Here is a 27480-nt window from a genome sequence, read left to right as displayed (position 1 = left end):
GAATACTGTTGGTACTATAGCAAATGGCACTGGGACGGTCTGATTTTATCAAAGCTGATGCTTGGACTGATTCTAGAGAATGCCAAAGAAGTGGAACGGTGTTTAGTCTTCATATTTAAGGAAGTGCAAAAATAAACCCGAACAGACGTGATATTGGCTTGCAGAGAGTAGTGCAGGCGATCTGGTGTTAGGCACCGTCTTACCAATGCAGTAATTTACAAGGACAGTTTACCTCAAAATAAAACTGGTGTCGTCATTTACTCACCCTCATGTCATTTCAAACCTGTAAGCCTTTTTTTTTCTGGAGAACATAAGAGATGTTTCGAAAAAGACTGGTAACCAAAGAACAATATCCTCCCCATTGACTACCATTGTATGGACAAAAAAACCACCTAGACATTTCTCAAAATATCCTCTTTTTTGTTTTACAGAAGAAAGACTCCTATACAACAGGTTTGTACTACATAACAGTTAATAAATAATGACAGAATTTTCATTTTTAGGTCAAACTATACTTTGAATTTTTGGCTTTATTATCCTATAATATGCAAAACACAAGAATATCCTCTGTAAGACAGACGCTAATGCTCAAGACATACAATACTCTATACCAGCACGACTTCCAATGCATAAATTAAACAACCCAGTCAACTAAAAATATGTTTTTCAAGGAGGTCTTTCTGGCTAGACTTAGGACACCAGCATCTTAAACCTACTATACGTTGGTCTTTTTGGCACAGCAATCTCTAAGACAACAAAGTCTAAAACCCAAAACGCTGGTTCCTGCTGGCATTCCTAACGACCGTCTGTTAAAAAGACAGCACGCGTCTGACTGCAGGTTGAAACGCCCTGCTGGGGCCACTTTGAGTGCCACGGCCTTGTCGGGCCGTCTGGCGTACGGTGGGTGTGACGCGTTCCATCTGGGCCCACCGTCTGCTCGAGCAGTTATTTACTCAGTTAAGTCAGCTGAGAAAACTACTTCTCCACAAGTGGCTATTGCAGCGCTGCAAAAACAAACACCGCATACTGTTCTAATGGTGTCAGTGCGATCCCGAGCCAAACGCATTACTTGGCTGGAGAGCAAGGTGGTTCAGGCACACTCGAGCCGGCAGCTGTGTATGGAGAGAGTATGAATGTTTCGCTATGTTAGTTCAAATAAATAGCTAGGCTAACTTAATGTGAAACGGTAGCCGTGCGCTGGGACAATCAATGATGTGCGAGTTATTGAGAATCCATTTGATCACAGACAACTGCAAGACCATTAGTGCTTAAACCTCCACGGGAATGAAGAAAACAGACGGGGTCATCCCACTTACCAGCCTTTATCATCATCGTCGCCTAGTTCCTCAACGTTTTCCTCCGGAACTTCAGAAGTGTCCGAGATCGCAGTTGTCAGCTTGGATTTGAAGCTTTCCAAAAGGGCGAGTGTCTTTAAGAGCGAAGAGAGAGACGATACGTTATTATCATCTTTCAGTTTTCAAATGGACCTTCTAAATTATTAGGTTTTAACAGAGACTCGCTTTTTTTGTAGATCAAACCTCCATCTCTAGGGGTATCACAATATACCTGTTTCCATAATAACTGCGATTCATTTATTTAAAAACAAAATAAAAAAACAATTCAATGGATATTGCAATAATGTCACTATCATTTATTCGTTCGGCCACGTTTATCATTTAGTGAAGTTTGATCTTTATGTTTTCATATGACATTTCATATCATTTGATTTTAACTAAGACTCTTTATTTTAGGGCGTTTGGTGGAAAAGGAGGATTCGGAAGAGGGAAATGTAATTGAGACCAGAATCAAATCTGCATCTGGCTCAAAAATAAATGATTGCTAGGTTAAAAAAAAGAAGAGCCTAAAAATGTTTTTCCTTTAATTCAAACAAATTAGTTTTTATATAACCAATAATGTATTAAAAAACCGAATGGGTATATAACAATAACTTTATAACTATAGCAATTCCTAGAGCTCAAACAAAAGAGAAATGGCGCAAGTAATGCCAAGATTATGGGTTCGAAGCCCAGGCAAACGATAAATCGTGATCAATCACATCCAGAATAAAAGTTTGTCTTATGTTCTTGTATGTCTTTGTACTGTGCATATTAAATTTGTATTTATTAAGACATTAACATACTTGTATATATTTAAGATTTTTTCTCAAGTTAAATGTTTTTATGCAAGTTAAATTATAAACAAGTAAGCCAACCTGTTTGCCTCTGCGAAGTGCATTAAAATCCTTCTAATGAAAGGCTAGCCGTGGTTTATCCCGCTTATATCATGGTCATTTGCTAAGTTACAGCCATAATTGATGTTTGATCATACAGGTGGAACTGACAGTTATTTTTGTCAGTTAATTTGAAACATTGATCAAACCAACTGGAACTATCTGTGCATTAAACGGTTTTAATGCACACCTTCCAGCCAATCAGAATCAAGTATTCAAACAAACCATGGTATAAATAGAAATATATACAATATTTCACACATGTATGTGTGTGTTTATAATTATCCACAGCACACGTACATATCATATGTAAACAAATGTTTTTATTCTGGATGCGATTAATCGCGATTAATCGTTCAACAGCCCTAATCATTTTAATACAACGCAAGTTATATGCACCTTCCAAATATAAATGTTAAGAGACGTTTTTAAATGATGTCTCACCTGAGCCTCTCGACCAGACCCCTTCTTCCTTTTCTGCTTCTTTAAGTCTTCATACTTCTTCCTGCTCTCCAGGTACTCAACCATTGCCTCACTGGATGGTTTACTGTCACCTGTAAGAGAAAAACGAATCATGCTTAAATGAGAGCGATTGGCTTTCTCCATAAATCTGTCTATTATTCTTAAAGAGTGTGGCTAAAATAAAAAGTTTTAAAGGCAAAAGAATACAGGAGCAAAAGTTATTAATATCACATGGACATAAATATGAAATACATAAAGTTTATAAAGCTATAAACGTCAGTAAAGATGGCGACTCCTGAGGGCCATAAAATTGAAAATGGCAACTTTAAGTCCTAAAACCACCATCGACAGGAAAGGCAATCTTTTGCAAAATTCTTGATGACTTTCTTTGCTACAAAGAGATGCATATGATCTACATACTTCAAAAACTACATAAATGACCCATATTACACCCACCAACATGAACAGTGTCTATAAATAAAGTATATTCTCTTAATCCCATGCTACAATTGCAAGACCTGGAAAAGTCAATAGCATCAAGGCTGAGCTGTTGACCCTGGTGTCTACAATCATTAATGTGCCACTGCGAATTCCCCAGCTCAGACGGTCTGGCACTGATGTCACCGTTTACCCAGCGGACACAACGCTTTTTTGGACTTCACCTGCCCTCATGGCAACTATGACCGAATGCTTCGCACTACAAGCTCAAGAGGAACAAACTACATCACACCGAGCCTCCAACACCGGTGATTTATTTCACGTTAGCACTGTCATGTAACGAAAAATCTTTTTCCCCCTCGCAAATGGAACATTTGTTTATTCTCCTTATTTATGGCGCACTGAAAACCGCATTGAAGAGAGGCTGGAAATTTGTTATTCGGCAACTGAGAGAGAAAGAGAGACGCGTGTTAGTCTGAAAGCCACTGACTGAAGCTGGCTATGTTTGAAAATGTTTAGTCTGTGGCATGAGCTAAGAGAAAACTAGAAAGACAGAAAGAACGTAATGAGCCAAAGACTATTAAGACACACTGACTGTGTAGAAACCGTAGAAAAAACAGGGCTGCCCATTCGAGCTGAAAGCGTGTTTATGGTGGCCACTGTCCAGATTGTGAAAGATACAGCTTTGATAGGACTGAATTAAACATGTGTTACAACAAAGTACAAGAATGTTCGCATTCTTTCAGTAGTCTGTGTGAGCAGAATGCATCCACGTAATGCAGGAGTAAATACTGCTGCGTTAGTTTACTCTTTGTTTGCAGTTTGAGGGATTATATTTTGATTTACTTGACAAATCGTGTTGAAGAATGAATGCGAACTGCAGTACAGCTACGCCGCTGTCCAGTGCAAGAAGCAATTTAAAGGAACAGTGCGCACAAAAATAAAACTAGTCGTCACTTTATCAGCCGTCCCGTTTTATGTTAGTGTAATAATTTATATGGTTAGATTTTGCTTTACAGATTTAAACTAAATGTGACTGATTGTACTTGACCTGACAAGCACGGCTTCACCATACACCCAAAACCCTTGATCTATTTTACATTGAAGTCATCAAATTTTTTTAGTTTAGTGTTCCATTTGGTACCAATGGAACGTTTAATAGAAGCTTGGGGACCAATAAATGGTCTACAATTACCCCCCCTCCCCATATGCTGTAAACTTTATAGTGAAATCACTGCACGGTTTTCACCTCATGAATACGTGGAATTCGTAACTATTTTACGAGGTGGCTAATTCGATGATATGAATCGTACCAAAATTTATGATTTGAAGAAAAAACACATACTGAAGCCCCACCCCTAAACCTAATCTCTACTGACACAAAAGCAAATGATACTAAATTATACAAATGAAACCGTGTTCATTCAGTTTTTATTTACAAAAAAAATTAATCCACACTAGCGTTTCCAAGTGTTTTCCAAGTCCCGCCCATGCACACCAAAACGTACAAAAAACGTCTGTTGTCCGTTGCCGAACAATAACTGCGACTATTTAAAAATCCCATCTAAAATGAAATTTAAAGTATGCACGAACAGATTTTAACGCAATCAAACTGGAGATAAAATAACTGCGTCACATGCTAAAAAATATGTCATCGTTTTTAAAGCTCTCTGTTTTCATCGTCCACACTACAACGCGAACAACGCCATTTCAAATGTATCCACTTTGGAGTACGTTTTCAAAAAGCTCAGTTTTCATTGACAAAAAATAATCGTAGAGGCTGTTCCACATTGCGGGAGATACGATAAAGTGAAACTAATGTCCGACGAACCAAGGCAAAATCAAACGGGAAATGATTTGTTTTCACAGGTTTTAAAATCACTACAGTAAGCCAGGTGGTGCTAAAGGACAATGAGTTCGCTGTTGTTTCAGGAAAAGAAGACCTTGTCGGTGATGTGGCGTTCCTGAGAAAAGCTGGAGGCATTTGGGCATACAGATTGAAGTAAAAAAGTTGTATAGAGGGTTTTCATGCATCATCAATCCGGAATTCGACCATGTTGGAGGCACTGAACGAAAACAATGCTATTGAACCGAATGGAAATCGTTTTTTTTTTTATTAAACCGTAAAGCTCTTAAATGTAAGTCGATTACACCCGAGAAACGCTATGGCAATAAACTGTAACATCACTTGCTGTATAATTCATTATTTTCGTAGTTGTTACTGTATGTAGTTCAAATTGTTTATGTTCAATACCTCCAATATGGCCGACTTCCGGATTGATGACACGTTGTGAAGACACTCTATAATCAGCATACAAATAAACATGACTATATTCTCATGCCGGTGTCATATTTTTACCAGAAATGTTGGTCAAGAAGGGACAGTTTCAATGGCCCTCAAAGTTGACTGTGACCCATTATTTAATTCTGGGATCTTCTGCAGTCTAGAACTGAAGAACTTGAGACTTAGTTGAGTTCTTGAGTCACAATTTCCAGCAGAAAATAAACTTTGATGTGCATCAAGCAACCACGCCCAAGCCTACCTGCAACCACACCCAAGTCTACCTGCAACAGAGGTCTGGTGGAGTACTGATTCCAGTAGCACAATGTTATAGACTGGTGCCTGGATGGCGGATTTTTGTAGGCCAGCCTGGAAGTTTGCACCACACTGACTCCATCGACAGTGTGGAACCTTCTTCAGTGTAGACAGAAGGGCAAAACGGAGAGAAAAGATGCATTTCAAATAAAAACGTTTTAATGTGGACAGGGTCTGCATCTCTGCTGCTGTTCCCACTTCCGTCATACAATAAAAACCCATGCCAGGGGGTCCAATAGGAATTCAAAAGTCAAGGCCGAAAGGGTTAAGAAAGTAAAACAGGCAAATGCCATTTCACAAACACTTGCAATACACCTACAAGAGTAAGAACCTGACATAGCCTCCAAAAACATCTGTTTCTCAAGAATGGAGTTGAATGCCATTTATCTGCCTGATAGAAAAATCTGAACTCTGTCATCTTCGAAAATCCTTAAAAATGCTGTAAAAATTTCTGTATAGAATGGGCTGGACTTACCCGAGATGTAATGTTCAGGTAGAGTGGAACTTAATTGACTAACTAAAGCTTGGACCAAACAGGTTATTTGAACAGAATGGCTGTCATTAGCTTCTGGAAGCATGCAATTACTCATTTATAAAGGTATTCAAGCAATGAATGCCACAGATTCAGAGCAGCCATTGAAATAGCCTATCTGAAAGGTCGGTACTGGTAGAAAGCCTTTCCATATTGATTTATGTGAGCAAAAAGTGATACCTTCCACTAAGCTTGCCTGACGCTCCCGCTCGGGCCCAGCTGCAGTCCGCAACTTGCAGGCTGCTGAATGATGACACCCTTAGGGCCTACAAGAGCAGCACACTCCATCTACACCAGCTGGTGTTTCTAAGTACTGTCTTTGAGTTTGATGGCTATTCTAACAACATTCCACCCCTCTCCTGCCACTCCAGCCAAAAGAAACTACAAATCAAGTATGCCGCAACAGAGGGTGAATTTGGACAGCAAACATCTCATCGTTTTGGGAGATAGATTGCTGGTCAAGAATGAACAGTTTCAATGGCCCTCAAAGTTGACTGTGACCCATTATTTAATTCTGGCATCTTCTGCAGTCAAGAACTGAAGAACTTGAGATTTAGTTGAATTCTTGAGTCACAATTCACTGCAGACACTATACTTGGATGTGCATCAAGCAACCACACCCAAGCCTACCTGTAATAGTGCTCTGGTTGACAACTGATTCCAGTACTACACTGAAATCACTGATGCTGGGATGACGCAGTTTTGTAGAAGCCTGGATGTTAGCGCCTCACGGATTCTATCGACCAAAAATTCTATGCATTTTGTCTATAGACTTTTGGAAGATCGCAGAAAATAAGCTCTGGTATAAACAAAGGTATATTAAGTTCACACACTTTGTCTTCGAAGATAACCTTTACAAATGAACACCACATTTGCTATTTTTGAAGCCTAAATACAAATGGCCAGAAGATTAAAGCTTTGAGGCTATAAACAGACTACACTATGCCCCTCCCAAACCTCACACAACTTTCAAACTTTATTAAAAACCGGGGTTTGGCAAGTTAACGTGATATTAACGCGTTTTATCGTGCATTAACGACATTTTTTTAAGTATTATGATTTTATTTCGAAAGTCCGTTGCTCACTGTCTCTGAAACATGCAGACAAACCATGGGTCATTTTATTTTAAATCTCTTCAAGAGAGCAGAGTTGATAGAACAAAGGTTATTCAAAGCTATAGACTGTTATTGTTAAAGCTATTTTAGACCGTTAAAGCTATTTTACGTATTTTTTCATGATGGTGCGACCAGTTTTTGAAATATTAATACATATTTTTAGAGCGTTTACAAATTTAATGCGCAGAAATGCTATATTGCGCGAGCAAAAGTCATCCTTATGGGTTCTCATCATGCGAATCACAGAATAATCATGCGATTCAAAGTTTTAATCGTTGCCCAGCAGTATTAATAACGTGTTTTCTGGTAAGTAATTACATGGTTAATGAATACTGATCCACTTTTTAGAGATTTGTGTCCATGTTGCATTATTTGTGAGATTTATATGCGTGATGACTTCTAATGTACACGCCAAAGGATGTAGTCACTTTTAGCAACTTGTTAGCAACCACCGTTTTTACGACACGATAAAGCTTTAAAAACCATGAGAGGGTAATAACAGTTGTTTTATGTCATAGACTAAAATGTGAAAATATTTAGAGCTTTTGTTAACCACACAGCTTTTTATAAGCATTCAACCAAAAAACCCATTAAAGAGCCCATTGACTTTGGGGCGATCGAACTGGAAGTTTCCCATTTTTGCGCACATAACACAATATCCGTGTTGTAGTAGTGCGTTACCTTTTATGCCATACACAATTCTTATGTTTATTAACCTCTAGGTACAGAAAAAGACAAAAAATGGCGCCTGAATACACTAAATGTTAACCGCAAACTCTCACAACGCATCCAATCTCAGGGTATTACCTGAAATGCCAGCATAACCAAAAGAAGACCATTTTATAAAAATGTATTTTTAGACCCAAACGATCATCGTTTTCATGATCAATCGTTGCTGTCGCGTTCAAGTACTCTAGCACTCGTGCCCATCCCTTGTTACACCTCAAATGGCATTGATATAAAAAGGGTTAAGCTAAGATTACCCCCTCACAATTCTCTTCCACATCACCGGGTTTGACTGACAAGGCTCCATTGAAATAAAACACCCTGTGCACACAGGCATAACCTGTATAAATAACTCCGAGTGGTAGAAAGAATGTTGCCACATCATTTAGGGTGGGTAGAAAACAGACAGCGTTTTTAGCATGTTTCTCTTATTTTTGGCTCTCGTGAATGACATGCGTGCCAAGAAAGAGAAAACCAGACCAGACGAACATGCTATAATTTATGTCTTGAAAATTGAAGAGATGTCTGTCGAAAATAATAATTCAAAAACGGTACAAATGTCTTCTAGTTGGCTCGGCCAATTGCGGAGGAGACAATTGGCTTCTTTCTTAAATAAGATACCAGATGCCAAGCGAGCGGGCTGCTTTATTAAAGAGAGGGCAGGAATGTATTTGCTTTTGGGACTGAAAACAAAGCTTGAAGTTGCCTCTGTGGACATATGAACACCAGAGAACCCAAACCCAAACATTGAGATTAGGGGGTGGAACAAATGGCAAGAAAAGCAACTTTCACTTTAGCTGGAAGTAGGTTTAAAATGCAATGACTGCCAATCCAGTAGTTTTGATTCCTTATATTAGGTTGTGGTTAATACTAGAATGAACCTGACAAATTGACAAAAAGAAAAGGTCAATTAAAAAAAAAAATATTGCATTGTTATATTTTTGTGTGTAGTTTTAAAACATTCTTATATTTGATTGATCAACAGAGAAATCACAATCCAAGCCAGTGATGCTTTCCATTCTCTTGGTTTTTCTTGGAATTTTGAAAGCTTTTGCTAAGTACATGGTGAACATGCCCATTCCACACGCTCCATAGACTCCTGACTATCCAAAAAGTAAAAGTCGCGTCCAAGTAAAACGTGCGCAAACCATCCGAACTCCTGCTAAATGACTTGCATTCTAGTAAATAAATAAACACACACACGCGCACAAATATCACTGTACTTTCACAACGCCTTGAAAATGTCTTCAGCAGCTTGGCAAAGAAAATCTTTTACAGTGACCACGAAAGCTGCCCAAACCTCAAAACTGACAGTCTTAAAAATACACCATGTCTCTTTCAACATTGCAATTTGTAACACTTCCATCTTTATTTATTTAAAATTCTGTTGCGTACACAAAGTGCCGGTCTTTCCACATTTCCCACAAAAATGTGGGTATTGTCAACACCATGCTAGCACAATTGAAGTGCTTGTGTCAAGAAACTGAAAGAGCAGCAATTGAAAAGCCAATCATTTGTTTTTAGAAACTTCTTCTGCGGAACACAAAAGAAGATATTTTTAAGGAAGTTGGCACCCAAACAATATTGTCTCTTATTGACTTCCATTATATGTACACTAAAGCTCTGTGACATTTCTCAAAATATCACCTTTTGTGTTCCACAGAAGGAAGTGTCATAACAGGTTTTAAATGGAATCATAATAGATTACATATTGGTTGAACTATCCCTTTAGTCTATAAATTCCTGGTCTAATCGTTTCTGCCGGTATGCTACATTACTTCGTACAACCCTGAAAATATTTGTCTCATCACTTTGAAATTCTTTCTCTTTAACGAGTAAAAAACGGTCCTCAAACATGCTACGGCTACTACAAGTGTACATACCACATTCCAGACAGAATGTTTGCTAGGCATTAAAAATGACTAGGGTGAGGGGACACACCTTTGCCTCCTGAGAACACACAATGTGAAGACGTTGATATACAACAGGGCCATTGCAACCCTCCGCAGAGGTCAAAGGTTCGTCTGAGCAAACCTCTTCCATGCAGCAATCCTCACAGGAAGTACACCAAACACCGGAGAGCCCAAAACTGCAGGGTTTGAGACACATAAAATGACTCAACCACAGGGCTTCACTGTGAACGTTGACGTGCTTTGCATAATATTGAGAAACATGAAGGAATTAGTGGTCGACCGATTATCGAACTGACCGATTATCGGCGTCGATATTAAGGATTTAGCCGATAATCGATATCGGTCATTTTTAAAGCCGATTTGCCGATAAAGTCGTTTAATTTTGAAATGCGCTATTTGGCTCTGATGCAGCCAAGGATTTAGTGAGAACACGGATTAGTCGTAACACGTCACTCTAGTTTGTTGCCTAGAGTAATGCCCGCCCACAGCCCCTCTGATTGGTTGGGACTAAGTCACGAGTCCGGTCAATCAACCCGGGAGGCTTTCACTCTCAACCGAAAGCACTTACTAACTGAAGCTTTTTCGGGTTCATGCTCTCTGAGGTAAGGCAGCATCGGACGTTGAAATAAATCACAATCCACTACACAAAACATGCAAAACACTTCAATATAATTAGTGCCTGAATTGCGGAGCAGCTTTGCGGGTTTCCTGCAGGTTCCGCAGGATTTACGCATTAGTATCATGTAGATATAATTCACATCCAAAGTATAAAAATGATTTTGCTCTGCAAGCGAGCAGCACACTGCACACGCGTTTCTTGTAATGGATCGAGCTGGCGTTTTTCACGTCATTTTAAGTTACGCCATTTCAAAAATAAAAGCCATTTTAAAGCATAAAGAACTTGAATCGTCGGTCTTCAGTCAGAGCGCTCTCACGCACGCACACACACACATACACACACACACACAGAGACTCCGTATCTCAAGCTGCTCGCGACAAATGTTAGATAGAGTTATTTTTCGCAACTTATTTATACACACAATTGTTCAGAGTCACACACGGGTGTGATTAAATTTCCGTCTTGCCGACAACTACACTCAAGGAATAGGCTAATGTACTAACTAAGTGTGCCTAAAATATGCTTTTAATGTAATAGCTTCATGAAAGCATTTGCAGTCTTTTCAACAACATACACAACAAAGCTATGAAGGCAATGAAATTATTTACAATTATTATATAAATTGTGCTAGTTAATCTAATGATGAGCAAAATGATTAATTGAATAGTTCTAGTATTGTATGCAATGTTTAAGTCATCAGAACATATTTTTTTCCATAAATAAATATAATTTATTCCATTCAATTCATTTTTTTTATATTTGGTGTTTTTAACAATGCATTTTTTTTCCAAGCAGCTTTACATGAGAAAAGACAAATAAAACACAGAAAGAGGCAGAATACAGTGCGGTGCAATAAATAAAGCAATGGTCTAATAAACCAATGTTGATGAAATTTAGCAAACCATAATCTAACAAATAGTAATCAAAAGGCTGTGTTTACACTGGGCATCCGAACCTTTGTGTACACCAAACAAGTGGACTGAGCCCCTTAAAAAACAGGGATGCCTACCCATCCCCCCGCACGCGCCGTATGTTTTCGGAAACAGTCGTAAAGCTGTATCTATCTTTTATAGATGTGATCAAACTAAATACTCTTCGAAGATACGAAGTATGCAATACTACTACTAAAGATAATTATGAGATTGAAAGAAACCTTGGTGTTACGCCCGCTTCAAAATTCGGTTGAGTTTGTAAAAATGTGTTCACAGTAATCATCAAAATATCTCTTCTCCTGTCTCAAAAAAATTTGTGTCTTTTGTAATAACTTTGCGGATACTCATTGTAAGAGGCATTTGGTCAAATTGGCGATTACTGCAGCCTACTGTAATAAACGTAACCAGAAAAATGATTCAATGCTTCAACAAGCACTTCCGGTGTTCAATTCCCCCGTATTAAAAAGGTCCATTGTGAAATTCTAGGTCTGACTATGTATGTTTCCTTACATTTCTGTGCTCTTTCGACAGTGAAATTAAATTGTCAGTGTCTTTACAAACAGATTTCAGACTGTTCGGGAACTAATGACAAGTATGTGCACATATTAGGGAGTGTAAAATGAAAAACATTTGCTCTGGTCCACCGGGAGACACATTTCTATGGTCATAGTAAATATTAGAAGGGAATGTTGTCAAACTGCTCCGAGTCAGACATGACTTTCATTTATTGTATTACAAACAACACTTTAACTTTATTGCTAGAACTTGTGCTAACAGATAATCTCATAAACTTTCTTGCCAAGACTAAATACAAAAGAAAGTTCTGCCATGTCACGCACTATTTTACAACATCTAGAGACTTGTCAAGAAACGTATACAGGGATTAAAATGAGTATCATAAGGGAAAAAGATTGTTTTATATGGTTACAAACTGAACCTTATTGTAAAAGCGACAAATAGAAAGCTTGTTAAAAACATCTCAAAAAAGCTAGCAGGAAAGGTTAAAAGACTTAATTTACTCATGCGTTAAAATTCAATTATATATCCGCTTCATTTAAACTGTGTCATTACCAGCAGCGGTGATCATGTGATGCTGACACTCACCCTCGCTCCGTTTCTCCTCCTCCTTAAAACCCTCTTCTCTTCTTTGCTTGATTGCGAGTAAGTCTTTCTTCAGCTGGCGAGCTTCTTTTCGCAATTCATCACTGTGGAAAACCATTCAACAGAGAGCTGGAGTTCATTTTCACTCTTGGAAAGAAAACATTCACGATAAGTCACGCGTGTTATGGCAGGAAAAACACGCGTAGCATTTTTACACATGAAGATACTTTACTTCAATCTGAAACAAATCATTTAGATGAGGACAGATGAGAGATAATATGACGTGCATAATTACCAATGCAGTTATAACGTAGACCAAAATGCTAATGCTAATTTTAAACATAAAACCATGAATATTTATAACATATGAATTTCATATACAAAGAAACATCATCATATGCAAAAAGGCGGACGAAATGAAAAGTTGCATTAAAGGCACGTTGGCGTGGATTGCATTCATTTAATGACATCAACAACTCCACAGTTTAGGGTTTCCCGACCATTAGAGTCTCATTTAACAATCCGAGCAGAATTCTGTGTTCACAATAAATAGTAATAAAGGCAACCATTATCTTAAACGCAGCCTTCCAACATGTGTCAGGAACAAATAAGGGCATGAGACGTGTAAAACTCTAATAAATTGTGTGGCGCCTTGTAAGATCAAAGGTCCAGCGTGGCTTCCAAATCAACCAGAGGTTCTGGCAACTCAAGAAAAGACGCTGAATTTGCACGGTTTAGTCCCACGGATCGTGCGGTGAGGCCTTATTCTGATCTTTATGGCTGTGAACCTGATCGGTGATCTTAAACTGGCAACAAAAACGAACCTCGGTACAGCCCAAATCAGCTTAAAAATGGGGGTCTGGTTTACGGTTCACGTGAACTTCGGTATGATTAACATTTGAAAACCATTTGGCCCAATTTGTGCATGTGGATTGATGAACAATTGATGATGACAAGAGTTACTGATGTCCAAGTAGTATTTCTCGTTTGCAAAAAAAACCTGTCTTGTCGCAATTTATTATACGTGTTGCAATGAATAGGCCTTAAAGGGATAGTTCAGCCCAAAATAAAAACAAATCACGTATTCACCCTCAGGTCGTTCGAGTCCTGAATATGACTCTTTCTCTCTTTCTGTGGAACACAAAAGTAGATATTTTGAGAATATCTTGGTATAATGTGGTTTTGCGTCCACATTATGGAAGTCAATGTGCTCTAGTTTTTTGGTCAACATTCTTCAAAAATATCTTATTTTGTGTTCTGCAGAAGAAATAACGTCATACGGGATTGGAATGATATTAGGGCGAATTTAAGAGTGGATGGGAATAACAAGACATTTTGACATTGCAGTGTGAACATTCTGCAAAATTTATTTGTGTTTTAAAGAAATGAAAGCCGTATAGTCTTGAAATAATGAGAACAGTTATTTACAATGAATAGCTTTCCTGAGGTTCAGTGGTTAGAGCATGGCGCTACCAACGCCTAGGTCATGGGTTCGATCCCAGGGATTGGATATAGTCAGAAACAAATGTATAGTACAATGCAATGCAAGACGCTTTGGATAAAAGCATCTGCCAAATGCATAAATGTTAAACATGACAAAATGTTTGTTTTGGGGTTGACCATTCCTCTTGGTTGAAAACAGAAAGGTTGGAATCCCTAAAGCACCATGATCACTTAAAGGAGTAGTTCACTTTCAAATGAAATTTTCATGATAATTTACTCACCCCCATGTCATCCGAGATGTTGATGTTTTTTTTCTTTAGTCGAAAAGCAATGAAGGTTTTTGATGAAAACATTCCCGGATTATTCTCCATATAGTGGACCTCAATGGACTCCAAATGGTTGAAGGTCAAAATGACAGTTTCAGTGCAGCTTCAAAGGGCTTTAAACTATACATAAAGGTCTTATCTAGCAAAAACATAAATATTTATATGTTTTATAAACACAAATGTTAGCTTTGCTCTGTTCTGCGATGCGCGTTCATGACTTCACGTAATACGTAATTGTGTTGAAAACTTACATGTTCAACTTGTAAACACTGACTCGGTACTTCCGCCTACGTCAAGTGTGACCTTTTCAAAGTTATTACATTTACATTTATGCATTTGGCAGACGCTTTTATCCAAAGCGACTTATATTGCTTTATCCTATATATTTTACATAGGTATTTACAATCCCCTGGGATCGAACCCACAACATTGTGTTGTTAACGCAATGCTCTTACCACTGAGCTACAGGAAAGCTTTAAGTATTTGGTAAAGTCATGAACGTGCATCGCAGAACAGAACAAGGCAAGCATTTATGTATATAAAGTAAATATATATATATTTTTTAAATGGCCGATCGTTTCGCTAGATAAGACCTTTTTTAATTTTCTGGTATGGTTTAAAGTCCTTTGAAGCTGCACTGAAACTGAAACTGGACCTTCAACCATTTGGAGTCCATTGAGGTCCACTATCAAGCAATGCACGTAAATCCTCTTTCTGATAAACAAAAAGGCATCCAGATAACTTCCTGTTATTAAGTAAGTGACAAATAAATGTACCAGCCTATAAATAAAGTACAAAATGTCCAAAAGAATCGAATACGTTTGCGCTGTTCTTGCAGCTGAGATGAATGAACAGCCATGTCTTTTGTTCAGACAATAGAAGCAGATGTCACAGGACAGCTGATAAGGACAGGCAGAGGCAGACACATACTTGCAAGGTGTGAGGTCCACAAAGATAAACTACCAGGCTTCGTTTCTGCGAGAGAAAGTTGCCTACACGTGCAAACACTGCCCCCAACTACAGTTTCTGGCAGCTCCAGAGACAGCATCTTCTATTGGGCTATAATAATATTTTCATAGGACCTGACAGCTCTGTTTTGAATCCAGGTTCTTACCTGGCCACAAAGCAGGTAAGCTGCTGAGCCCGGGCCTCAAGCCCAGATACACATGAGCCATCTCCAACAATGACCGTCTTTGTTCCATCTACTCCTCTGAGCAAACACACAACTTTCTCTAAAAGTTCCTTTATATTCCTCTGCTAGAATCTCTCGGATGTCCGACAATTGTTACCAACATTCTTGGAGATGGAAAGTAAGGCATCAGAGTGTGACCGTGTAGAAGGTCTTTATGAAAGTGATTTCATCAACATGCTGCAACGTTTTGGCGTCCAAAATCCCTAAAACTTTGGAATCAAAAGCAGAGCGTTAGTTAGGGGTTGGAACGATTCACTCAGCTCACGATGCGATTCACGATCCTGATCTCACGATCCTATTTATTTACGGTTTATTTTTACAAAATGAGTTAAGACAAATTAGAAATGACCTGCCCTTTAATTATTTCGAAAATGCTACACTTTGCTGTATGCTGTATTTTTTTGTCAAATAGCAAAACTAAACTGAAATTTTAAAACAAATTCCAAATCAAACAAAAATGAATAATACAAAAGTTTCTTTGGTATAATAATCTAATAAAGCTTTGTCTGTGCTTTCTTTTACATTGAAGAAAAATCAGCATATCCACGTTTTCAAAGTTTGAAGTAAACACAGCGGCCCCTGCTGTTTAAAACATGTATTGTGATTCAAATAACTTCTCAACCGGCTCCAATCGTCACATATTATAAACGATTTTCAACTGGCAAACATAAAAAAAAACATGTATGTGAATTTTATGATCATTTAATTTGAAACTGACAGTAATTCAATTGTATAATACTAACTTACAAACGTTGTCAGAGATGTTCGTAAAATTGCAAAAACATGACCATTAACAGAACACTTACGCAAAATGAAACTTCTGTCCTCATTTCCTCATGTCCTTCCAAATCCAATAGAAAGTGAAATCATAATTATAAGTTTCATGGAAAAAAAAGAACTGGTGGTTGTGAACAAAATAAATAAAAATATTGCATAGTTCCATGGTACAGTGATGAATGCGATGTAAAAATAGTAGAATAAATCATTTTCGCAAACTAACGGTACTGTTTAGCGGTTGACAAAATGTTATATGTACTTCAACTTGTAACTGGGATAAAAGCTTCTGCCAAATAAATAAATGTAAATGTTTTACTCTTAAACGTAAAGGTGCTACAACGATTTCTTTCTAACCTTTTTGTAGTACAAACAACCCTTTTGCAATACAATAAACCTTTTGTTCAACATCTTCTTCATGAAACCATACAGACAAAATGTTTTATATATGGCATTATGTAGCACTTTCAAATTTAAGCCTACCATTATTTTGATGTTTGTTTCTGCTGTGAATGTAATTCTCTTGAATGAACAAAGGAACATTTCATTTCAACAGCTTCCACAAGAGTGAAAAGTTATCTATTAGAGTCATATGTTGACCCTTGGTCGGAAATGGGCAGGATATATGGGGAAGTACCTCCAACTAAGTGATAATTTTACTTGCCTTGACATGCTACCATTTACCAAACAAGAGAGGCATATCCTAGGAGACGGCAACACAATGGGCCCCTCAGCCAGATTGCTGGCAACAGTGGAGAAAGCCAAGAAAAATGCAAAGAGAGAGAGGAACACCTGCTAATTTACACCTCAGGGCTCAACAAATTCCTCAGAATATCCTTTTGTTCCTCAGGTGGAGTCGACCTCCTCCGTATTCATTTAATTCCAAATGGAGCACAGGCCATGTCTCCAACTTAATGTTGACTATAACTAATACAGAAACTGATTCCCTTGAAAAGCATAAAAGTTGTGATGTTATCAATAATTACTTTTGTTTAGTATCTGGTATATTGACCTCCCAAACCAGCCTAAAAAAACTGAATTGGCTCAACCACATTATTGTTTTTTTAATATATTTTAACAGTTTAGTGTCAGTTTGTATTTTTACTTTTTAATTCTTTTGGCTTTTATTTTGATATTATTTCATATTAATTTTACTTTAATTTTTATACTGATATAAAAGTAATTTTTGTATTTAATTATCGATATGTTTTTTATATTGGTATATGGTTTTGTTGTTTTATTATTTAGTTGTTTATTTTTATATTGATATGTGCTTTTGTTGTTTTATTTAGTTGTTTATTTTTATATTGTTATGTGCTTTTGTTGTTTTATTTAGTTGTTTATTTTTATATTGTTATGTGCTTTTGTTGTTTTATTTAGTAGTTTATTTTTATATTGAAATGTGCTTTTGTTGTTTTATTTAGTTGTTTATTTTTATATTGATATGTGCTTTTGTTGTTTTATTTAGTTGTTTATTTTTATATTGTTATGTGCTTTTGTTGTTTTATTTAGTAGTTTATTTGTATATTGTTATGTGCTTTTGTTGTTTTATTTAGTTGTTTATTTTTATATTGTTATGTGCTTTGGTAGTTTTATTATTCGTTATACTGCCATGTGCTTTGGGTGTTTTATTTTTTATTTGATTGTTTTTATATTGCTATGGAGGTTTTCAACTTGAAGTTGATTTTAAATGAAATAAAATAATTTTTGTTTTTATTTTATTTTGTTTCCATTTATTTTCAGTAAATATGTTTGGTGTCTCATAACTTTATTTAGCCAATTTTCATCAAGTTCAAGCTTTTCAAAAACTACTATATTTAGGCTTATATTTTATATGATTTCAATCAAAAGAATTGTTTGAATAGTATTAGTTATCTATATTTAACTTGCTCAACCAATTGTGTGTCTTTGAGAGCCGGACTGATCCTAACAGGATAAGATGCATTCCAATAGCAGCGTTTCAGAATTGTAATCCCTCCGTGTATAAAACTCACCAATTTGACTGAAATAAGGCATCTGTTAATAAACAGCACTGGATTAAATCGATAAACTGTATAAAAAATGGCATAGCTGAGAGATACGACCTTGATAGACAGCGGAGCGAGATAAAAAGGTATTTGTTAACTCAAGAAAAGAAAAGAACAGTGTGATAAAGTGTCCTTGTGATAAAAGGAGGAGGGGATGAGAGTTTATTAATGAGCGAGAGCTTTGAAGAGGAGCCAAAGCGTGCCCACCGCCTCCCGACTTCATCTGCCAGGGGCCGCAGACATCCTCCATCAGCCAGTACAATGCCAGGCATTGAAGCGAACCCTCTGCGGCTGCCAGCGGCAAAGAGACTGTCATTTCACAAACCAGGAGAGAGAGGTGCCGGCCGTGACCTGACGGGTACATTTAAAATCTGAGGAGCGGAGGAAAGACTTTGTCGTCACTCACGGCTCTCCTGAGCAGCCAGAGATTGTCGCTCATTCAGACAATTCAAATAAGCCAAACCCGGAGACCTCTGGATGATTTACTTTTCATAAAGAAAGCACACAAAGTGACTGGCCACCGACCAATTCTTCCCATAAATCAGAACATTTAACCCTCGCTTCCCCACCGGCCTCCAAAAACGTCTCTTGGGTGGGTTGCTTCGGATTCGGTTTTCCAAAACACATGCGAGAGTGGAAATACCATCCAGTTCCACTGATTTCTGACTTTTTAAGGCACGGCTCAGAGTTTTATAATCAAGCGGTATAATGTCAGTGTTGCATGGAGAGGTCTAACGTCTTCAAGGTCTCGCAGATTGCTTAAGCAGAGTCTGCGTATAATAATACCATATCACGTTTCAAGGAGGATAGTTAAGAATATTGGTTTTCCAGGTTTCTCTCGAAGCCAAATTCGAAGCCTACCTACGTTTTTGAAAGGAGACGGAATAATTGAATAACTGAAAGCGCCGTTATAAATATTAATGATGAATTGGAAGAAATTAAGTGGTAGAAAATGTTGAAATTGTAACCGTACCACTGTATATATACACTGTCGTGCATGATAAAAAAACGAAGTCATAAACTCCCGACCACAAAGTCGAAACCGCTGGTTTGCTCGCAAATGAACAAATTTCATCACAACTGAAGCCCCAAACCGCAAGAACGTGTGTACCACCACAAGTTAAGTTAACAAACATGTCGAGTACTTGCTGGAAGTGAAATTACACTTGATTATCAAGGATTTTCCATTCTAAAAAGCACTTAAAAAGTGATACTTCACCCAAAAATGAAAATTCTGTCATCATTTACTCACCTTTGAGTTGTTCCAAATGTGTATAAATGTCTTTGAACTGATGAACACAGAAAAAGATATTTGGAAGAATGGTTTTAACCAAACATATCTCAACCCCCATTGACTCCCATAGTAGTCAAAAGTGCCCCAGAACTGTTTTGCTCTCCTACATTCTTCAAAATATCTTCTTTTGTGTTCAACAGAACAAAAACAAAGATAAAGTAATTTATCCTACTATGGGAGTCAATGGGGTTGAGATTTGGTTACAAGCATTCTTCCAAATATCTTTCTCTGTGTTCAAAAATGTTTAAATGTCATTTTTGTTGAACTGTCCCTTTAAAGACATAAAAGTGTTTCATAGACTCGCTGTCTTGCAATAACACGTAATGCTATAAATTCATTCAACAAATACACAAATGTTTCATTTCTTCGCAACTCCGCTCTGCTGAACGAGTGCCATGCCGTCGCCTCGAGCTGATCTCTGTGACTGCCCCATACAGAGAAAACATGCTACAGCGGGCTGGAAATCTGTTAACCTGCAGATCCGCGACACAGCTGCCAAGACTTTCCAATACGGCTTCCGCACAAAACAATCTGTGCTTTACTGATCAGAGTAACCTTTTCTTGAGATGATGATAGAGCGCCAGATTCTGACAGAAGACGGACAAGTGCAGTCAATTAGAAACCATCACCTTGTGGCCAAAAAAGAAGAGTCTATGTCGCTTAGTTGCTGTTTGGGCTCGCTTTACAGAAAATGGGTCTATTGTGAGGGATTTGAGGGAATTTAACCTCAAACGATTTGTGAAAAATCATGTTTTGTGGACCACAGCAGCTTAAGAGGTAGATAATGACACAAGTGCACTTAAGGTTATTCGATGGTTTGGTAGATTCTATCGGTTGTAAATCCAGACTCTTGGTTCAGCAATGACTCCGGTCAAAGGTCACAAGGATGAGACGCTTACTACAATGTCAAGGGCTATAACCCGACTCATTATGGGCCTTCCGGCTGTATGAATGGTAGGTAGGGTGTCTGGATGTAATCTTTAAATAAATAGCATTCATTTATAGGTGACTATCATTTGCTTCAGATAAAAATGACTGAAAACGTTGCAAGTGTTTTATGCATTTTCTACTGAAAAACGCAAACATATGTAGGAAATGAAAATCGACCTATATTTCTATTAACTTTGTTAATAAATATGATCTGTTTTGGGGTTTATTATTCACCCGCTTAAGTCAATCATTTTTGTTGTTATTGCAGATTTCAGATTTTCACTGAAGTTTACAATTCATATTCAGTATAATAAATCAGCCACAACCTCTTTTTCTCACTTGAAAAGTCAAACTAAATAAGTCGATCGCAACTTCTGATTCACCCGGACTTTATCTCAGTTCTTCCATCTTCCATTTAAGCACTAAAGTGCCCTAAATAGCGCTTCATTTTGGACCTCATTGTTGTCCTAAAGCAAAGTCATGCTTATATGAAAAATATACAATACCATGAACTGTTTCTTTAAGAACGAACAAGTTTATTACACTTTTACTTTGCTTCTTTTCACAGTTTCACAGTTATATCTCTTTTGATGATTCACTTATTCACATGATGATCATATCACAACCATTTATATTTATAAATACAGATCCTGATGGCCAATAACTATTATTACTATTATTATTATTATCATCATTCAATAAAGTACTGGAGTTATTGCATTATAAAGTAGGCCTACTTCAAATACTTTTGTATGACCACTAAACTTAGACTTAGAGCTGCTATAATTTTTGGATAATGTATTACAAAAAAACATAACCAACATAACCATGACAAATCTCAATTCAAATAACCACTATCTGGTAATTATGTGACGTGATAACAAGCTCCCACGACAGACATGAGTGACAAGACACGGTTTTCTAAAAGTAAAAACTCCACTTTTAACCAAAATAACATTTTGGTTCAAAATGAACGAAAATTTAAACATTACGTAGTTGAAAATACATAAAAATAATCAGTGTTCAAAACGGTTTTAAAATGATAAGATTTCAGAGCAAGATAATTCTGCAGTTCTACATTTCAAGCAGAGATGGCGATATAGAGGCAAAAGTTACACTTACTGCAGTATAAAATCCTTTTGACTATTACGCTTTCATATTTGGTCATGAATATCTCACATTTAATCTTGAATACAATAGTTCTTAAACCGAGGGGTTTCCTTATACATTTCATTTAAAACAGCATAACAGTAGGTTCCAGATTCAACTGGATTTCACCCATCAATAAAATCCTGTATGATTTTAAGCCCCTCAAAAAATCATGTTTTCATCAGCGAAGGAACATCGGACATCTTTTTCTAAACCGTGCTGAAATACACTCGGTAAAAGAAAAACCGAGAAAGCCAACCAGGAAATGAAATACTATCTTAAGCAGCAGACACAGATCCAGAGGACCTAGATTTCGGCTTGAGCCTCGTAGACTTTATTCCAAGCAACATCAGATCCTTCCTACAGCCTGAGCTTCCTTTCCAGGTGACTGGCAAGCAGAGCTTCTCCCTTCACCTAAAAGCTCCTGAAAGCCTTCTAGCAGGAAAGAGCGCTCGGCCTCAACAATGCTCTCTTTGTCTCGCACCAATACTCTACCTACCAGCCGAATCTTTGATTTCGGGCCAAGACAAACCACTGCGTTGGGTTACAGTTCTTGCAGCCAAACACTACGCTTGTGGTTAATATACTACAGTCTTTCTGCATTTCGCTAGCTGTCAATCAAAGCGGCGAGACTCTGTGGGTTTGACCATTACTTCATTATGTAGAAAAAGAAAAGAGTGTGTTTATTATGATCGGAAAATTATCCAGACACGTAACGGCCGATGTTGAGATAAGGCAGGTGTGCTTCCAGAAGGGGTGGGGGAACGTGGGGAATGGATCAGCATTTAAAGCCTCAGTCAGTACTGATGTTATGAATCCGTTAATCCCTGAATTTTCAAAGGTCACATGATGGTTTCATGGATTACATGAGATGGACCGATATGTATATGCGACGGTGGGTTTGAAGTGGAAAAGGCTTTGAAGAGCGTCAAAATCTAATCTTCAGAGAGTGATACTGCAAACTTTATGAAGGTTTATGAAGAAGTACTAAAGGAGCAGTTCACCCAAAAATGAAAATTCATTAATCGTTTATTCACCGCCATGTCATTTCAAACTTGCATGACTTTATTTCTTCTCCAGAACACGCAAGACGATATTTTGAAGAGCGCTGGACCCCATTGACTTCCATTGTATACACAAAGCCACCGAGACATTTCTCAAAACATCTTCTTTTGGGTTCCACACAAATTTCTTGAGCTTATACCATTAAATATGCTTCTATTTTTGGGAGTGCATCAGTCTCAAACAAAACTTTTTCCGGCCGACCCAAAGCCCTTTAACCTTGTTCTGTTTTTGTGATTGAACATTAAGTGCAAGGATTTTAAGCATCTTTAGGCGTGGAGCAAAGTAAACAATAGCGCCCTAAAAAAAAAAAAAACGTTTGAACAGATTTTTAATCAAAAATATTGCCGAATCATGTTTACATTTAATCTTTCTAATGTAAGACAGAAAATTACAGTCTTGTGTCTCTCGTAAAATAACGCTGGGGTTGCCAGGTTGGCAGGAGAGAGACGTTTTCCCCCACTGTCATTTGATTTGGGAGCCAGATTTTTCCTTCACCTTGAAGGAACTTGAACTGTGTCCACTGAAGTGCATCCAATGGGAGTGAAGGGCATTTTAGTCTCGGTTCCGGTTGACTGCATATGTCATTGACATTTAGCAATATTAGGAGTATTAGGCGTAGGTAGTCTAGTTTACTGAACAGAATATCGTTCTGCTGATTTAAAGACGCTGAACATGTTGTTCTGTCTGATATTTCAACAATTTGATCTTAACAACATTTTTGGGATGGCGAGCTGATCATCATGAACCGTTCCACCAATTTGAATATGGTCAAGCCACAAGTGTGAAGATTGCGCATGATATTTCTTTCATTGCTCCTTATTAGCTTGCGATTTTTGTCAGAACATCTAAAACATTAGTCACTGCATGCCCAACATTACATTTACATTTATGCATTTTGGCAGACGCTTTTATCCACAGCGACTTAAATTGCATTATCCTATACATTTGTTACTAAGTATGTGCAATCCCCTGGGATCAAACCCACAACCTTGGCGTAGTTAACGCCATGCTTACCACTGAGCTACAGGGAAGCTATGACATGCATATCTCACTACTCAAACTATTCTGATCAGTGTATTCACACTTAAGCATTCTTTTATGTGTTTTGCTGGTTTTCAAAACTTTGCATAATCACATCAATTTAATTGATTATTATTATTATTTACTGGACCAACATTGGAAATATGTGACACGTGCACATATCTTTGCTAAAGTGGGTTTGGCAAAAAAACATATCCCTTAACAAAAACTCTCTCTAATAGAACTTGATCTAAATCTCTGCTTTCTGTTGGATCGTGGACCATCCAAAAGTGGATGTTCTTAAACTCAGGGGACTCGGATGCTCCGCTCCAAGCACATGCAGGGGGACAACATGATCCTGCCTTCAATTCTAGAGACGGATTTGCATCTGTCAATGGAACACATGAACGAAACACACTGACCCCTAACTTACAGCAACATGACTTGAGAACAAAAAAATGTTTCGAAATTCAAGAGAAAAACAGGTGTGACGCAGTGAGGATCTATGCGGTCCAGACATCAGACAAGCTTCTTTTAAAATGCGATCACTAGTGATCGCAGGCCTGCCAATAACAACTTGATCAAATTCCCAGACAAAAACTTTATAACTTACAATCACAACATGGTTGAATGAATAGATGGATAAGTTTTTGACAATTTAATGGCATTTTAAATACTATCAGCATACTATAAATCAAATAAAATCTGATAACTTCTTATTCCTGTCCAAGTAGAAAAAAAAAACTATAAAAAGTTTCAATATTGAATCAAGGTATAAATTTGAAAAGAGTATATAATTTAAAATGTCTGTCAACAATTCAGACTGATAATATAAAGTATCTGAAGCCAGTCGTTAATTAAAGGATTGAAACCAATCATAAAACAGACCTCTCGTAATACACTATATATTTCAAATCAAATATTATTGATTACTTTTTCTAAAGGCCACAGCACAGATCAGTAGTATGAAAACATTTAGTGTTGTCAACGCCAAAGTTATTCCATCCTCTGCCAGTACATGATATTCAAAGAACCACAGTGCCTTCTGGTGGACAAATCCTTCATTGCTCTTTCTATCCATTAACAGCTGAGGTTCCCAATTCTACATCTTTTAATAGTTTTGTCAACAAGGTGAACTTCCTTTTCCAAGATTTAACATCATGTGCACTTTCAACTGCAAAATGTAGGAGTTTTTCCTAGTTCTGCGCTTTGTAAACGTGATCATAATAGGTGAAAACAGAAACTTTGGTTCAAAACTACCTGTGTATCAACGTTTGCTTGTGATTGTGTGAAGTGCATGAAGCACTTCAGAGAAATACACAATAAGTAAAAATACACAAAATTCAAAGCATTTTTCAATCCTGAATCCTAGCACTATGAGAAAAGGACATCATCATTAGATTATAACTTAGCGAGATCATTGCCGTACCTGCGAGAAGTCTTCTTTACTGGTTCAAGACTGGTCTCAGTTTTGTCCTCCGTCTTCTCTTTCTTGAGTTTTTTAGAGATGTACTCTTTGACCTTCTCCCTATCGGTTTCACCATCAGCTTCTTCCTCCACGTCATCATCTGTATCCTGCAGTGAACACACACAAAAACATTAACACTGTGTGAGGGAAGAAATTTATAAAATGACCACCAAACAGAAAACAACATTAAAAGGATGTACCTCAAGAGAATCCCCTTCTGCTCTTTCGTCGTCTTTCCTTTACACAAAAAAGAAAAATGATAGTTTTATTCACATTTGCACATATCTTAAATCCCACCTTCTTGATATAATAAAACAGACAAGGGCATTTAAATAAAACAGATAATGAGAAGACTGAGGGTTTTTCTTTCTGACCTGTCAACAACGGGGACGGAGCTTAACTTGGGATCATCTTTCAGCAGGTCATGACTGCTCTTACTTTTGCCTTTCATGGTCTGCAAGAAAGAACATGTTAGTGAACCATGACACACATCTTCAAACACATGAATCATTTTGGGTATGAAGGAATTTTGCTATTGGTTAGAAAGCTTAAGTGACCTGGCTGACTTGATTAACCATCTCTTCATCTTCCTCTGCCTCCTCTCCAAATGACAGCAAACTGAAATTTCTAGAAAATAAACAAATAATTGTTTTTAATTAAAGAAAAATAATCAAATAAAAATTGTTTATAAACACAAGAGCAAACTGACACTATTTAATTATTTAGTACTGTGAAACAAATTGGATTTTTTTGTCGATAAGGGTATTTGGGCAAAAAGTATCATTAGCCAATAATATAACATTCCATTTTCGATTATCCCCAAACCTACCAAATCTTTTATAGAAATAATCAATACCCATCTATTTTATTGCTGGTTGAAGTATTTGTTTTTGTCATTTTTACATACAACATACATATGTTGTTTAATAAAATAAAAATAAACAAAAGTGTATGTTTAATGTTTGCCATACTTGGTGGCCTTGGACTGCGATTTCTTTCCTTCGTCTTTGCCTTTCTCCTTTTTAGCTTTAATTTCGCGAGGTATGATGTCATCGAAGGCATTGTGTAAGACCTGCACGAAACAAACAACTTCATATAAATAAGATGCATTTTAATCGCAAAGAAGATTTACAGGAAAGAAACAAACTTACGTCTGAAGATCTAATTTTGTGTGGGTTGAGAGGTCGTTCATCCTTGTCACACTCCACATCTGCTAACCTCAGCATGTTATATACTGTATCTCCTGTGACCTGGAGCCAAAAACACAACAGAAAACTGTTCACCAACCGAACTTACAAATGATGTAGAATTCCACAAATGGACAGAGAATAGAGAGTTACAACCACAGGAACTATCACTATGAAATATGACCTTTGCAAAAATTGTATGTTTGTTGTTGAGTTCATCAGCGCGTCCCAGTGTGAAGAAAAACTGGCTCCCGTTATCATGAGGTCCTGCATTTGCCATTGCAACCAAACCCCTCCGATTAAAGCGTAACCTGGAGTGAAATTCATCCTGTAATGGAACACAGACACGTATAAGATTCTAAACATGAATAAGTTTTTAAGAAAAATCATATCAAATGCTCAACCTACCCTGAATGGGCGACCGTAGATGGACTCGCCACCCATTCCAGTACCTGTTGGATCACCTCCTTGAACAATAAAATCTGTGACCACACGATGGAAGATTGTACCATCGTAGTAACCTGCAATAAACACGTAGCTTTATAAGTAGCGGTTCATAATGAGAAAGCGACAAGTGACTTTGATTTTAAGTGATATATATTGTTCATATCTGTAAATTAAATTATGTGACGTCACCTACCCTCCATGCAGAGCTGAGTGAAGTTTTTACATGCTTTTGGAGCTTCCTTGGACCAAAGTTCCATATCAATATCACCTGCTGTGGTCTTAAGCAGGACCTATGAGATTAAAGACATTTAAGTTCTTTCGAAATCATGCGTCATTGTACAATTAAACTGTAATTTAAGTGACTGGAAATGATTGTGATACTGGTAATAAGAGTCCATGGGTATTATATGCAGTAAGGTTACATTCAAAGGGTAAAGTCGTGTGTATGTAGGCTATATCACGTATTGCGTAAAATAAAGTAATGACATTAGATA

At 37.4% G+C, this 27480-nt stretch overlaps 1 protein-coding gene across 1 annotated transcript in view; it reads right to left on the bottom strand.

Annotated features, from left to right (window-relative positions):
* The window catches only part of cwc27 (CWC27 spliceosome associated cyclophilin), a 35030-nt gene that overhangs the window by 7186 nt on the left and 364 nt on the right, over positions 1–27480 (bottom strand). Inside the window, exons 2-13 of the mRNA XM_056737506.1 lie at positions 27180–27276; positions 26948–27060; positions 26724–26867; positions 26504–26602; positions 26324–26424; positions 25910–25979; positions 25727–25806; positions 25553–25589; positions 25314–25459; positions 12668–12768; positions 2675–2784; positions 1317–1429 (exon numbers count right to left, since the gene is read on the bottom strand). Coding sequence (XP_056593484.1) covers positions 1317–1429; positions 2675–2784; positions 12668–12768; positions 25314–25459; positions 25553–25589; positions 25727–25806; positions 25910–25979; positions 26324–26424; positions 26504–26602; positions 26724–26867; positions 26948–27060; positions 27180–27276 — 1211 coding nt within the window. The remainder of the gene's footprint in view (positions 1–1316; positions 1430–2674; positions 2785–12667; positions 12769–25313; positions 25460–25552; positions 25590–25726; positions 25807–25909; positions 25980–26323; positions 26425–26503; positions 26603–26723; positions 26868–26947; positions 27061–27179; positions 27277–27480) is intronic.

The sequence above is a fragment of the Triplophysa dalaica genome, chromosome 22 (assembly GCF_015846415.1).
Source record: "Triplophysa dalaica isolate WHDGS20190420 chromosome 22, ASM1584641v1, whole genome shotgun sequence".
In the NCBI taxonomy this organism is placed as follows: domain Eukaryota; kingdom Metazoa; phylum Chordata; class Actinopteri; order Cypriniformes; family Nemacheilidae; genus Triplophysa; species Triplophysa dalaica.
This window is presented reverse-complemented; position numbering and strand designations above follow the sequence as displayed.